Source organism: Onthophagus taurus, chromosome 10 (assembly GCF_036711975.1).
Source record: "Onthophagus taurus isolate NC chromosome 10, IU_Otau_3.0, whole genome shotgun sequence".
NCBI lineage: Eukaryota > Metazoa > Arthropoda > Insecta > Coleoptera > Scarabaeidae > Onthophagus > Onthophagus taurus.
Genome location: NC_091975.1, coordinates 5,924,123 through 5,939,192, shown reverse-complemented (window position 1 = coordinate 5,939,192; position 15,070 = coordinate 5,924,123). Strand labels below are relative to the sequence as shown.

The window sequence follows — 15,070 nt, the reverse complement described above, 5'->3', positions numbered from 1 at the left end:
CAAGACGCTGTGGCCACGACGTCATCATCGTCGCGACGTTTTCTATGTATCCTTGCTGTAAATTTAATTTTTCCAAATATAAAATCAACAAACATTCCGATTTGCGTGCGGTTGGAAAGGGGTTAAAAATAAAAATAAAAATAAAAAATCATTGAGATTTTTTTTATAGTTGAAAACCATTTAACCATTTATTTATTTTATTTACCTTTTAATATATTATATATATACACATATAGTGGAAATATGTAAGAGAAAGGAATGTTAAATTAAGGAGTGAACCACGTGCCACTAATGGACCATTTTAAGTGTAGCCAAAATCGGGAAGAATTTAAAAAATAAATTAATTTTTAAAATATTTTTTTAAATACAGCATGTTTTAAAAATTAATGTGCATCAAAATTTCTTTGATATCCTTTTCTGTTCTTGAGATATACCCAATTAAATTCAAATTTGATGAAATTGTATTTATAACAATAAATGCTTTAGAAGCGCTTAACTCAAGAACGAAGGGTGATACAAAAAAAAATTATTCTTTCTTTTCGACTTAAAATTCATTTTTGTGTCCGAATTAGTTAAAGATTTTCCCTTAATCACTGTTATTTATAAGGTACGATTGATTTTGTGAAAAAAATGAATGTTTTAAATGGTTCATTTTAATTTCATAATTACGATTATTATTTTTTTGAATGTTTGAGATCACTTTCTTATAAAAAAATAAATTTAAAATCGAAAATAAAGAATGTAATTTTTTCTTATATCCTCTCATCTTTGAGGTAATCCCATTTAAATACGAATCTAACATTTATTGTTAATAATGATCAAATGTTTAGAAGAGAATATCTCAAGAACGAAGGGTGATACAAAAAAAATTTATTCTTTCTTTTCGACTTAAAATTCATTTTTTTATCCGAATTAGTTAAAAATTTTCTCTTAATCACGGTTATTTATAAGGTACGATTGATTTTGTGAAAAAAATGAATGTTTTAAATGGTTCATTTTAATTTCATAATTACGATTATTATTTTTTTGAATGTTTGAGATCACTTTCTTATAAAAAAATAAATTTTAAATCGAAAATAAAGAATAAGATTTTTTCTTATTTCCTTTCATTTTTGAGATAATCCCATTTAAATACGAATCTAACATTTATTGTTAATAATGATCAAATGTTTAGAAGAGAATATCTCAAGAACGAAGGGTGATACAAAAAAAATTTATTCTTTCGTTTCGACTTAAAATTCATTTTTCTATCCGAATTAATTAAAGATTTTCCCTTAATAACGGTTATTTATAAAATACGGATGATTTTGTGAAAAAAATGAATGTTTTAAATGGTTCATTTTAATTTCATAATTACGATTATTATTTTTTTGAATGTTTGAGATCACTTTCTTATAAAAAAATAAATTTAAAATCGAAAATAAAGAATGTAATTTTTTCTTATATCCTCTCATTTTTGAGATAATCCCATTTAAATACGAATCTAACATTTATTGTTAATAATGATCAAATGTTTAGAAGAGAATATCTCAAGAACGAAGGGTGATACAAAAAAAATTTATTCTTTCTTTTCGACTTAAAATTCATTTTTCTATCCGAATTAGTTAAAGATTTTCCCTTAATCACGGTTATTTATAAGGTACGATTGATTTTGTGAAAAAAATGAATGTTTTAAATGGTTCATTTTAATGTCATAATTACGATTATTATTTTTTTGAATGTTTGAGATCACTTTCTTATAAAAAAATAAATTTAAAATCGAAAATAAAGAATGTAATTTTTTCTTATATCCTCTCATTTTTGAGATAATCCCATTTAAATACGAATCTAACATTTATTGTTAATAATGATCAAATGTTTAGAAGAGAATATCTCAAGAACGAGGGGTGATACAAAAAAAATTTATTCTTCTTTTTCGACTTAAAATTCATTTTTGTATGCGAATTAGTTAAAGATTTTCCCTTAATCACGGTTATTTATAAGGTACGATTGATTTTGTGAAGAAAATGAATGTTTTAAATGGTTCATTTTAATTTCATAATTACGATTATTATTTTTTTGAATGTTTGGGTCACTTTCTTATAGAAAAATAAATTTTAAATCGAAAATAAAGAATAAGATTTTTTCTTATTTCCTTTCATTTTTGAGATAATCCCATTTAAATACGAATCTAACATTTATTGTTAATAATGATCAAATGTTTAGAAGAGAATATCTCAAGAACGAAGGGTGATACAAAAAAAATTTATTCTTTCTTTTCGACTTAAAATTCATTTTTCTATCCGAATTAGTTAAAGATTTTCCCTTAATCACGGTTATTTATAAGATACGATTGATTTTGTGAAAAAAATGAATGTTTTAAATGGTTCATTTTAATTTCATAATTAGGATTATTATTTTTTTGAATGTTTGAGATCACTTTCTTATAAAAAAATAAATTTTAAATCGAAAATAAAGAATGTAATTTTTTCTTAAATCCTCTCATTTTTGAGATATTCCTATTTAAATACAACTCTAACATTTATTGTTAATAATAATCAAATGTTTAGAAGAGAATATCTCAAGAACGAAGGGTGATACAAAAAAAATGTATTCTTTCTTTTCGACTTAAAATTCATTTTTGTGTCCGAATTAGTTAAAGATTTTCCCTTAATCACGGTTATTTATAAGGGACGATTGATTTTGTGAAAAAAATGAATGTTTTAAATGGTTCATTTTAATTTCTTAATTACGATTATTATTTTTTTGAATGTTTGAGATCACTTTCTTATAAAAAAATAAATTTTAAATCGAAAATAAAGAATAAGATTTTTTCTTATTTCCTCTCATTTTTGAGATAATCCCATTTAAATACGAATCTAACAATTATTGTTAATAATGATCAAATGTTTAGAAGAGAATATCTCAAGAACGAAGGGTGATACAAAAAAAATTTATTCTTTCTTTTCGACTTAAAATTCATTTTTCTATCCGAATTAGTTAAAGATTTTCCCTTAATCACGGTTATTTATAAAATACGGATGATTTTGTGAAAAAAATGAATGTTTTAAATGGTTAATTTTAATTTCATAATTACGATTATTATTTTTTTGAAGGTTTGCGATCACTTTCTTATAAAAAAATAAATTTAAAATCGAAAATAAAGAATGTAATTTTTTATTATATCCTCTCATTTTTGAGATAATCCCATTTAAATACAAATCTAACATTTATTGTTAATGATGATCAAATTTTTAGAAGAGAATATCTCAAGAACGAAGGGTGATACAAAAAAAATTTATTCTTTCTTTTCGACTTAAAATTCATTTTTCTATCCGAATTAGTTAAAGATTTTCCCTTAATCACGGTTATTTATAAAATACGGATGATTTTGTGAAAAAAATGAATGTTTTAAATGGTTAATTTTAATTTCATAATTACGATTATTATTTTTTTGAATGTTTGAGATCACTTTCTTATAAAAAAATAAATTTTAAATCGAAAATAAAGAATAAGATTTTTTCTTATTTCCTCTCATTTTTGAGATAATCCCATTTAAATACGAATCTAACATTTATTGTTAATAATGATCAAATGTTTAGAAGAGAATATCTCAAGAACGAAAGGTGATACAAAAAAAATTTATTCTTTCTTTTCGACTTAAAATTCATTTTTGTATGCGAATTAGTTAAAGATTTTCCCTTAATCACGGTTATTTATGAGATACAATTGATTTTGTGAAAAAAATGAATGTTTTAAATGGTTAATTTTAATTTCATAATTACGATTATTATTTTTTTGAATGTTTGAGATCACTTTCTTATAAAAAAATAAATTTTAAATCGAAAATAAAGAATGTAATTTTTTCTTACATCCTCTCATTTTTGAGATAATTCCATTTAAATACAAATCTAACATTTATTGTTAATAATGATCAAATGTTTAGAAGAGAATATCTCAAGAACGAAGGGTGATACAAAAAAAAATTATTCTTTCTTTTCTACTTAAAATTCATTTTTGTATGCGAATTAGTTAAAGATTTTCCCTTAATCACGGTTATTTATGAGATACAATTGATTTTGTGAAAAAAATGAATGTTTTAAATGGTTAATTTTAATTTCATAATTACGATTATTATTTTTTTGAATGTTTGAGATCACTTTCTTATAAAAAAATAAATTTAAAATCGAAAATAAAGAATGTAATTTTTTCTTACATCCTCTCATTTTTGAGATAATCCCATTTAAATACAAATCTAACATTTATTGTTAATAATGATCAAATGTTTAGAAGAGAATATCTCAAGAACGAAGGGTGATACAAAAAAAAATTATTCTTTCTTTTCTACTTAAAATTCATTTTTGTATGCGAATTAGTTAAAGATTTTCCCTTAATCACGGTTATTTATGAGATACAATTGATTTTGTGAAAAAAATGAATGTTTTAAATGGTTAATTTTAATTTCATAATTACGATTATTATTTTTTTGAATGTTTGAGATCACTTTCTTATAAAAAAATAAATTTAAAATCGAAAATAAAGAATGTAATTTTTTCTTATATCCTCTCATTTTTGAGATAATCCCATTTAAATACGAATCTAACATTTATTGTTAATAATGATCAAATGTTTAGAAGAGAATATCTCAAGAACGAAGGGTGATACAAAAAAAAATTATTCTTTCTTTTCTACTTAAAATTCATTTTTGTATGCGAATTAGTTAAAGATTTTCCCTTAATCACGGTTATTTATGAGATACAATTGATTTTGTGAAAAAAATGAATGTTTTAAATGGTTAATTTTAATTTCATAATTACGATTATTATTTTTTTGAATGTTTGAGATCACTTTCTTATAAAAAAATAAATTTTAAATCGAAAATAAAGAATGTAATTTTTTCTTACATCCTCTCATTTTTGAGATAATTCCATTTAAATACAAATCTAACATTTATTGTTAATAATGATCAAATGTTTAGAAGAGAATATCTCAAGAACGAAGGGTGATACAAAAAAAAATTATTCTTTCTTTTCTACTTAAAATTCATTTTTGTATGCGAATTAGTTAAAGATTTTCCCTTAATCACGGTTATTTATGAGATACAATTGATTTTGTGAAAAAAATGAATGTTTTAAATGGTTAATTTTAATTTCATAATTACGATTATTATTTTTTTGAATGTTTGAGATCACTTTTTTATAAAAAAATAAATTTAAAATCGAAAATAAAGAATAAGATTTTTTCTTATTTCATTTCATTTTTGAGATAATCCCATTTAAATACGAATCTAACATTTATTGTTAATAATGATCAAATGTTTAGAAGAGAATATCTCAAGAACAAAGGGTGATACAAAAAAAATTTATTCTTTCTTTTCGACTTAAAATTCATTTTTGTGTCCGAATTAGTTAAAGATTTTCCCTTAATCACGGTTATTTATAAAATACGGATGATTTTGTGAAAAAAATGAATGTTTTAAATGGTTCATTTTAATTTCATAATTACGATTATTATTTTTTTGAATGTTTGAGATCACTTTCTTATAAAAAAATAAATTTAAAATCGAAAATAAAGAATGTAATTTTTTCTTATATCCTCTCATTTTTGAGATAATTCCATTTAAATACGAATCTAACATTTATTGTTAATAATGATCAAATGTTTAGAAGAGAATATCTCAAGAATGAAGGGTGATACAAAAAAAATTTATTCTCCTTTTTTGATTTAGAATTAATTTTTCGTCATAATAACTCAAATACTTGTTTAATTTTATGCAAATTATCTTGAAATTAATGATTTAAAACTATCTGCTCAATATTTTTATGTTAAGTACTTTTAAAACATCCTGTATTTATTATGTAAATAACAATCTGTTTACATATTGTGCCTACTTAATTGGTACGCAGCTTATGCCTATATCACACTCTCTGAAACGAATATTTAACCCTCCAAAGTCGATCACAAAAGCAACATGTAAAATTTCTTTTGTTGCATGTTCTTTTTGTGTCACTCAAATTACAAAGAAACAGTAATTTTTTTTATAGTTTTTTCTTTAATAACTCGCAAGTTAAACTAAGCTTCTTATATATTTCTTGTTTGGTCTTACAGCTAAACACGTACATTTAATCATAATTATTTACACTCAGATCCTACTTGGTTTGTATTCTTTTTAAGTTTTTAGCAACGAGCAACGTCGGAAAGCTTACTCTAGTTAATAGATTTTTTCAGCTGATGAACATGGTGTACAGAGAAGAGAACATACATAATCCCTAAAAACTAGAGCCTCGCGCTTCGAGGAACTGATATATTTTTGGTGTTTACCTGTACCAGCTGACTCAAAATGAAAAAATAAAAACAAATCAATATAAACAACTCTTAAATCTGTTCCAAAAAAATTTCAATTCACTAAAATGGTTTTGTGAAATCTTTTTGAAAACAAACCTAAAAATTTTTAACTACATTTGGTTAAACATTAACTTTTAGATTCATTCGCGTAATTTGTGCCAATCAGCAATTTGACGTCTTGGGGAATTACAAACTTCGTTCCAATGGTGAAGAGCTGTTCCGGTACATTTTGAACCACCCAATTCTAACCTCCCAATTACCTAATTCAAAACAAAGAAAGAATTAAAATGATAATTATTTTTTAAAAACCAATTTACCTCGTTTTTAGTGACTCTATCCCAATCCAAAAGCAAGAATTCCAAGCTAACATTTTCTAATCCTTCACCCCCAGCTGGAATTTCAAAAACAAAGCTCTCGTTGAAAACCGGACATAAGGTTCGTTTTTTAACGTGAGTCTTCTTCTTTGCAATACGTAAACCGTTGTAGAGAAGATAAATTTTTACGTAAGGATCAGCAAGACCGGTTACATCCATTTTTGGGAGATTTCTCGCTTTCAAAACGACCACAGTTAATCGATTTGCGGCAGGTTGCCAGCATAAAGAAACCAAGATTTCACCTCTTCCTTGAGATCGAATCTGGAAAATATTAGAATCGCTCTAAAAATGTGAAAAAGTAAAAGATAAAAAAAACCAAATCAAAATCATAAAAAAGTTTAAATTCGCTTTATTATATTTTTCTTAATTTTTAATACACGACCCTTACGTTACTTTTATTTTAAATTAAAAGAATTATTCATTGAAATTTAACCCCTTTACTCGAAGTACTCGATGGATCAGTTCGAATCCTCGATTTGCTTACTTTTAAACTACGCGGTTGAATCTCTCTGGTTAAAGCCATCTGTTGATGTTCTATATTCGCTAAATCGATACCGTTCAAAGCGCAAAAAACTTCTCCGATTATATCATCTCGAGAGTAACGATCGAAACTCAAAACGACGAAATGAAGCGTGATGCTGGGAAGCTGATTGAAACTGATCCCGTAGAAAGTAAAATCTTCGTCGTAAACTGGATTTCTAGTCTTCCTCAAAACCCTTGTCTTCACTTTGTGCTGCTTTTCCGGTAATAATTGTAGTTTTACGTAAGGATCGCTTGAACCTACAGTTGGATCTTTAGCTGGGAGATCTCTACAACGTACAACGGATACAACCAAAGCATTTTTTTCATGTTTGTACCTAAAAAATTAATTAATAATTTTTTTTGATTAACCTAAATTTTTTTTTACCTTAATTTAAAAACCAATTGCCCCAAATAATTAACATTATGTTGTAAATTTTTCTCATTCGTTTCAATTTCCTCTTTAGTTGGTGTAATAACGCTTATTTCCCTTTCGGTGGTATAAAAATCTTTGGGTACTTCCCCGCACGGCTCGTTAATATCGGGATGAATAATCCCGCATTCTAAGGGTCCACCGGAAGTCGACGGACTAATTCCGGGCGGGGTTTTTCCTGCGCCAGTCGGACTCGGGCTTTTCTTCAAATAATGAGTCGACCCAGCTGGACTTTTAACAGCCGTTGGTTTTCGACGGCAACGAAATGGATGCGGTTGATCGGTGTTTGCGTATTTTGCCCTTTGAAGCCTCTTTCGTCGATAGCAAAAGTAGGTGACAGCTATTAAGCTTAAAAGGAATATTGCACCTCCTAAGCATAAAGCTACGATTGTTGGAGAGGAAACTGAAAAGAAAATTTTAAATTTATATTAAATTGTTGTGATAATCATATCTTAAATAGTAAAAGCAATTGCGCGTCTCCATCTGTTGGTTGTTTTCGATATTTTATATAAGTCGTGAGTAGAATTCGACTTTTTTGAAAGAACAAAAATAAGTTGAATTAATTCTAAGCGATTTTTCATATCTCCCGGATGACACAATTACTTTGGTTATTTGAAATTATTTCGTCATGATCCAACATGATTTGAGGAGACGAATTCATTCTATGTTTGCTCGTCGTATTCGAGTTAAGTAAGGAGATTACGTAAACAAGAATTGACAATATAGTGTCTTTTAAGCCACTTTGTCAAATCCTCGTTTATTAAAACAAGTATACCACAAGCATCTAACATGTAATGGACTAGCTGAGAAGATCTTTGTCTGCAAGCTGGTTGTGATCTTGATGTATAGATCTTCAACTTTCTTAAGGGAAAGTAGCTTTCTTAAATTTGCAGTGTTGTGTAAAATCGATTAAGTAATTATAAATGTTTTTTATATAAAAACTTATTTCTATCTGCTTTACTCCTTGAACTACAACATTTTTTGTGTTAAAATCGTCATATTTATCTATTTTTCCTTTTTAACCACATTAAGTTGGCAATCTTAATCGGGGAGTTAAAATTTATTGTTGAATACGATTTTAGGATTAATTACAAATGTTTTTTTATATAAAAACTTCCTTCTATCTGCTTTACTTTTTGAACTACAACATTTTTGGTGTCAAAATCGTCATATTTAGGTAATTTTTGCTTTTATCTATACTAAGTTGGCATATTTAATCGGTGGATTAAAACCAATCATTAAATATGATTTTAATATTAATTATAAATGTTTTTTTATATAAAAATTTCTTTCTATCTGTTTTTCTTTTTGAACTACAACATTTTTTGTTAAAATCGTCATATTTATGTATTTTTCCTTTTTAACCACATTAAGTTGGCAATCTTAATCGGGGAGTTAAAACTTATTGTTGAATATGATTTTAGGATTAATTACAAATGTTTTTTTATATAAAAACTTACTTCTATCTGCTTTACTTTTTGAACTACAACATTTTTTGTATGAAAATCGTCCTATTTAGGTATTTTTTGCTTTTATCTATACTAAGTTGGCAAAATTGATCGGTGGATTAAAACCAATCATTAAATATGATTTTAATGTTCGTTATAAATGCTTTTTTATATAAAATTTTCTTTCTATCTGTTTTTCTTTTTGAACTACAACATTTTTTGTGTTAAAATCGTCATATTTATCTATTTTTCCTTTTTAACTGCATTAAGTTGGCAATCTTAATCGGGGAGTTAAAACTTATTGTTGAATATGATTTTAGGATTAATTACAAATGTTTTTTTTATATAAAAACTTATTTCTATCTGCTTTACTTTTTGAACTACAACATTTTTTGTGTCAAAATCGTCATATTTAGGTAATTTTTGCTTTTATTTATGCTAAGTTGGCAAAATTGATCGGTGGATTAAAACCAATCATTAAATATGATTTTAATATTAATTATAAATGTTTTTTTATATAAAAATTTCTTTCTATCTGGTTTTTTTTGAACTACAACATTTTTTGTATCAAAATCGTCCTATTTATGTATTTTTCCTTTTTAACCACATTAAGTTGGTAATCTTAATCGGGGAGTTAAAATTTATTGTTGAATATGATTTTAGGATTAATCACAAAAGTTTTTTTATATAAAAACTTATTTCTATCTGCTTTACTTTTTGAACTACAACATTTTTTGTGTCAAAATCGTCATATTTAGGTAATTTTTGCTTTTATCTATACTAAATTGGCAAAATTGATCGGTGGATTAAAACCAATCATTAAATATGATTTTAATGTTCGTTATAAATGCTTTTTTATATAAAATTTTCTTTCTATCTGTTTTTCTTTTTGAACTACAACATTTTTTGTGTTAAAATCGTCATATTTATCTATTTTTCCTTTTTAACTGCATTAAGTTGGCAATCTTAATCGGGGAGTTAAAACTTATTGTTGAATATGATTTTAGGATTAATTACAAATGTTTTTTTTATATAAAAACTTATTTCTATCTGCTTTACTTTTTGAACTACAACATTTTTTGTGTCAAAATCGTCATATTTAGGTAATTTTTGCTTTTATTTATGCTAAGTTGGCAAAATTGATCGGTGGATTAAAACCAATCATTAAATATGATTTTAATATTAATTATAAATGTTTTTTTATATAAAAATTTCTTTCTATCTGGTTTTTTTTGAACTACAACATTTTTTGTATCAAAATCGTCCTATTTATGTATTTTTCCTTTTTAACCACATTAAGTTGGTAATCTTAATCGGGGAGTTAAAATTTATTGTTGAATATGATTTTAGGATTAATCACAAAAGTTTTTTTATATAAAAACTTATTTCTATCTGCTTTACTTTTTGAACTACAACATTTTTTGTGTCAAAATCGTCATATTTAGGTAATTTTTGCTTTTATCTATACTAAATTGGCAAAATTGATCGGTGGATTAAAACCAATCATTAAATATGATTTTAATGTTCGTTATAAATGCTTTTTTATATAAAATTTTCTTTCTATCTGTTTTTCTTTTTGAACTACAACATTTTTTGTTTCAAAATCGTCCTATTTAGGTATTTTTCCTTTTTAACCACATTATGTTGGCAATCTTAATCGGGGAGTTAAAACTTATTGTTGAATATGATTTTAGGATTAATTACAAATGTTTATTTATATAAAAACTTACTTCTATCTGCTTTACTTTTTGAACTACAACATTTTTTGTGTCAAAATCGTCATATTTAGGTAATTTTTGCTTTTATCTATGCTAAGTTGGCAAAATTGATTGGTGGATTAAAACCAATCATTAAATATGATTTTAATGTTAATTATAAATGTTTTTTCATATAAAAATTTCTTTCTATCTGTTTTTCTTTTTGAACTACAACATTTTTTGTGTCAAAAAACATCAAATTTTGGCATTCTTGCGTTTATCTTGATTAATTTTGTCAAATTCTTGACCACAATCACCTGATTGTTGAGATTATAATCTATCAAACAATGACACATTTTCAATTCCCGATGACTCATATTAAAGAATAAAGATTTGACCTTTAATTAATTCTCTTAAATATTTATTATTTGATATCGGATATATCTTGAGATATCATAAAATAACGGGGTGGATTAAAAAGAACTCTAAATCAACTTGGGCATAATACATAAATTCGAAATGATGATCATAAATTTGACCTTTAAATTCTTTGATTAATTGACGACATATCGATTAATCGTATTCTTAAGAAAAATAAAAGAATTGCTTCAAAGTATTGATTAAAGTTAAGAAGAAAATGTTTGAAATTTCTTCGAAATCAACTCTTTAAATAGTAGTTTCTAGAAAATCATTTTTGTTATTTCAACATACCCCTCTCGATGGCTTTTATTTCAGGACCGTCTTCCACCATCTCAAATTATTAAACTACACTAGATAAACCAAAAACCTGACACTCGAATAACTTTTTCGTTTCGTTTTTTTTAATTTTAAGGGAAGATGAGGGTTAACCCCTCAGGATCGCGTTTAGTTTTGGAGACAGACAGGCGTACGTTTTAAGGGGTGTTTGTTCTGAATAAGGGTGAGTTTCTACGTCGAGGACGAATCAATATTGGCAACGCGTGCGCCCCCAGGACAACGACGCCATTATTTCTAAACTCTTTATTACTCACAACTTATGTTATTAGTCATAGGGAAATTAAAATTAATATATTTCTTAGCGACATCTTACCTAAAGAACCCCCTTGATTAAACACTTCTTCACATTCTTCGTCTTCTTGAATCATAACTGTATCTGGACATATTTTTATTTTATTAAATTTTTTTTTGTCAATTTGACATCGACACAATAACTTTAACAGTGATTTTAAGGTATTTTTTTTATTATTAGTACGACATTGTCAAATTGCCATTTTTAAAAATAAAACTTAACTAAAAATAGATCTTTAATATTAAGTGAAATGTAACTCATTGTTTGCTCCTTGTGTGATGACGTATCTTAATTTTATTTTTTTTTAAATAAATAGTTCACCTTTTATTATTATGTTCATAGGTACAATTAAATTAAATAGCACAGAAACGTTATACCTCAAATAATAATTAATAATTTTTTATTTTATTATTATCGTTATTAATAACCGCGTGTTCTTTGGTGTTGACTCAACTTAACAGAGTGTGTAGATGTTTCAATGGGTTAATAGCCGGCCAATTCGGCGAAGGTGGAGTCCATCTCATCAGCCAAAGACTTGTATCTATCTTTATTGATACCCAATTCATCTAAAAAAAATTATAAAAATTAGAATCAATTTGAAACATTTCTTTTTAAACAGAAATGATAAATAAGGAAGAGTTAACGCCACAAAAATAATTTTAAAGCTGGGTTACCTTAAGTTTTGAAGAAGCAAAATAAAAGAAGCAGCCAAAAAAAATTAAAAACTAAAAAATAATAGGAGAACATTAAAAATTAAATATTAAACTAAAGAAATTAATTTTTTTGGTTTAATTTGGCAGCAGTGTTAGCTTTTCTATTTGTTACTACTAAGCGCAGTCATTTCAACGAATGTCTTGTCGATATCATTAAGAACTCCTTGATATTTAGCTTTTTCCTTATGTACAAAGTCTGTAAAAATTAAAGCAAAAATTAAAGCAAAAATTGAAGCATAAATTGAAGCAAAAATTAAATTGAAGCAAAAATAGGATTAAATATAAAATAAATAAGATTTACCTTCAAGCCTATCAACCTCCTTCTGCAACTTCTTCACCGTCTTTTCAGCGTATTCAGCGCGAGCTTCAGCTTCCTTTAGTTTAACGGTCAACGTCTTCAATTGCTTCTTGAATTCTTCAACTCTTTGGTTGGCTTTTTCTTCCGATACTTCCAAAGATTTCAAAGAGTTACCTACAACCTTTAACTCTTCCTCCAATTCCATGATCTTGGCATCACCGCCTTTTACACGATCCTCAGCGACTTCTAACTCATCTTCAACGAAGGCCAGCTTACGAGATACTTCATCGGATTTGTTGTCGGCATCTTCAGCGAGAAGACGGGCCTCTTTTAATTGGTTGGTGAGTTGGTCCATGCGCTCTTCATCTTGTTGGGCACGATTTTCCAATACTTTGCACATACTAATGGTAATGACAGAAAGATATGTTTAAGTTGATGAAGAAGGTGTTGAGAAAAAATGACTTACCGAGTACTTTCGTCGGCAGCTTGGGAAGCTTCGGCAAGTTTGGTTTGGGCAGTTGTTAAACGTTCTTCAGATCGCTCTAAATCTTCCTCAATAAGTTGGACTTTACGATTCAAAGCGGCGACTTCAGATTCAGCCTAAAACGTAGCATAATTAATAATGACGTTTTTGAATTAAGATGAAAATGTTTACGTTGGTGAGAGCTTTCTCTTTATCCTCAAGAAGCTTGTTGGATTGTTCGAGGTTATTCTTGGTGGTTACGAGGTCTTGCTCAACTTGAGTGAGCTTCTTTTGCAACTCGCGCACTTCTTCATTGACCTTCTCCGCCCTGGCATTGGCATCCTTGTATTGGCCTTCCATCGCGTCCGCTTTATCCGCAGCATTATCTTTTTCAAGCTTCATAGCTTGCATTTTCTTTTTGATCGCGTCCATGGTTGATGGATTTCTTTTTGCGGACTTTTAGAAAAAACCAAAAAAAGATGTGCGAACGGCTTCTAATAAAAAAAATTTAAATTGTAATCTAAGTATCAATAACAAGTTGAAATTTGAAACAGAATTTTGTAAAAGAAGTAAAATTGTATAAATGGGTCAAGTTATTTATACAGCGTGTGCTTTGCGAACACCTACACGCTCCTGGTCCTTTACGAAATTTTAGATCAGCGCTTCCCACTGGAAGAGACGGAGAGAATGCCGGGAGATCAGGCTATACTAGGAGCGGGTTATTTTTGGAACCTAGTCCACACTTGCTGCTGAGGTTGGCGCAGAAACAAACTCAATACGTTAAATAAATAACATCGATAAATTATTTCGTGATTAACTTTCACACATTCCTTTTAAAAAGTTATCGAAGATGGTTCAAAAAAAAATTAAAAGAACGTTTTCTTTTCGAAATCAAAATCCACTACAGCAACTCTTTAAATAGCCAAATTCTCTAAATTTAACTTGATTCCTCCCACATTTCGAACAAGTTCAACACAGATTTTCACTGTAAACCGTTTAGAAAAAGATCGAAGATGCAAAATGGCGCTCCATCCACTAATGGTCATGTCATTCAAGAACATGACGAAACAACATGCTTTTGTAATACAACACCGTCAAAAGAAAATCTTAATACATCCAATTAAAACCAAATAAAATTCGTTAATTTGATTTCAAAAATGATCGTCTTCAAACACATCAATACGTAACAGTAACAGCTCATCTCTTTGAATTGCAATGTTAAAATTTGATTAAGTGTTAATAATGGGGACAAAAAATGTTCAGTTTAAATTGTTAGGTTAAAAAATGATTTTTTTTTCTTAAGGCAGCACACAGAGACAGACCTACCTGCGCCTGGAGTTGTTCAGAAGCTGCTAGATCCTGGGTCTGCGGGCGTCGCAACGCCTGAGGACGACGCCGCCTCCTCCCTACTATCCCGTCATTCCCCTACGCCCTACTCTTCATGGTACACAAATAGAATCGGACATAGTGTGTACAACAGTACCCAAAATGTATTCAAATCTGGATCATTAAATACATTGTTAATTAAGAAAGACAAAATGGTAAATCTAATTCTGGAAATAGTTAATTTTAAATGAACTTGATGTTCATCAGGCTATCTAAGTCTTGATCATTAAATTTATCATCGAAAAATGCTGGATTTGAAATTAAGGCAGAGGGAAGTAAAAAACAACGCAGAATTTTTATTCTCTGATTGTTACATTTTCTGCAATGATTGAAACTCATTCGATGTCTGTAAAGATTAATGGAGGAG

The 15,070-nt window shown here is 27.4% G+C and overlaps 2 protein-coding genes across 4 annotated transcripts; both read right to left on the bottom strand.

Annotated features, from left to right (window-relative positions):
* Window positions 1–151: 151 nt before the first annotated feature.
* On the bottom strand, window positions 152–11,950 carry LOC111413728 (Synaptotagmin 4). Of its 2 annotated transcripts, none has more exons than XM_023044802.2 (5): window positions 11,865–11,950; window positions 7,606–8,053; window positions 7,183–7,555; window positions 6,642–6,959; window positions 152–6,584 (listed from the first exon to the last, which is right to left on the bottom strand). In XM_023044802.2, exons 1-5 carry the CDS (start codon window positions 11,917–11,919, stop codon window positions 6,465–6,467), a joined length of 1,314 nt encoding a protein of 437 aa, XP_022900570.1. In that variant the 5' UTR covers window positions 11,920–11,950; the 3' UTR covers window positions 152–6,464. The 2 variants fall into 2 exon arrangements, with proteins under 2 accessions (XP_022900570.1, XP_022900571.1); XM_023044803.2 differs by lacking the exon at window positions 11,865–11,950 and adding an exon at window positions 11,507–11,813.
* A 276-nt stretch (window positions 11,951–12,226) lies between these two features.
* Window positions 12,227–14,747, bottom strand: LOC111413732 (tropomyosin 2). 2 transcript variants are annotated; one of them, XR_002706207.2, is made up of 6 exons: window positions 14,644–14,747; window positions 13,510–13,811; window positions 13,321–13,454; window positions 12,858–13,255; window positions 12,518–12,752; window positions 12,227–12,409 (listed from the first exon to the last, which is right to left on the bottom strand). XR_002706207.2 is itself a non-coding variant. In XM_023044825.2 (5 exons), exons 2-5 carry the CDS (start codon window positions 13,747–13,749, stop codon window positions 12,327–12,329), a joined length of 855 nt encoding a protein of 284 aa, XP_022900593.1. In that variant the 5' UTR covers window positions 13,750–13,811; window positions 14,644–14,746; the 3' UTR covers window positions 12,227–12,326. The 2 variants fall into 2 exon arrangements, 1 of the variants encoding a protein (XP_022900593.1); XM_023044825.2 differs by lacking the exon at window positions 12,518–12,752 and having other exon boundaries at window positions 14,644–14,746.
* Window positions 14,748–15,070: the final 323 nt, after the last annotated feature.

Bases quoted from the DNA above. Each gene is read 5' to 3' on its own strand.
- LOC111413732 (XM_023044825.2), bottom strand. From the start codon at position 13,749: ATGGACGCGATCAAAAAGAAAATGCAAGCTATGAAGCTTGAAAAAGAT. The intron at 13,455-13,509 runs GTAAACATTTTC...GCTACGTTTTAG, and splicing joins AAGAGAAAGCTCTCACCAAC to GCTGAATCTGAAGTCGCCGC. The intron at 13,256-13,320 runs GTAAGTCATTTT...CATTACCATTAG, and splicing joins GCTGCCGACGAAAGTACTCG to TATGTGCAAAGTATTGGAAA.
- LOC111413728 (XM_023044802.2), bottom strand. From the start codon at position 11,919: ATGATTCAAGAAGACGAAGAATGTGAAGAAGTGTTTAATCAAGGGGGT. The intron at 7,556-7,605 runs GTAAAAAAAAAT...TTAATTTTTTAG, and splicing joins CAATTGGTTTTTAAATTAAG to GTACAAACATGAAAAAAATG. The intron at 6,585-6,641 runs GTAAATTGGTTT...GTTTTGAATTAG, and splicing joins ATAGAGTCACTAAAAACGAG to GTAATTGGGAGGTTAGAATT.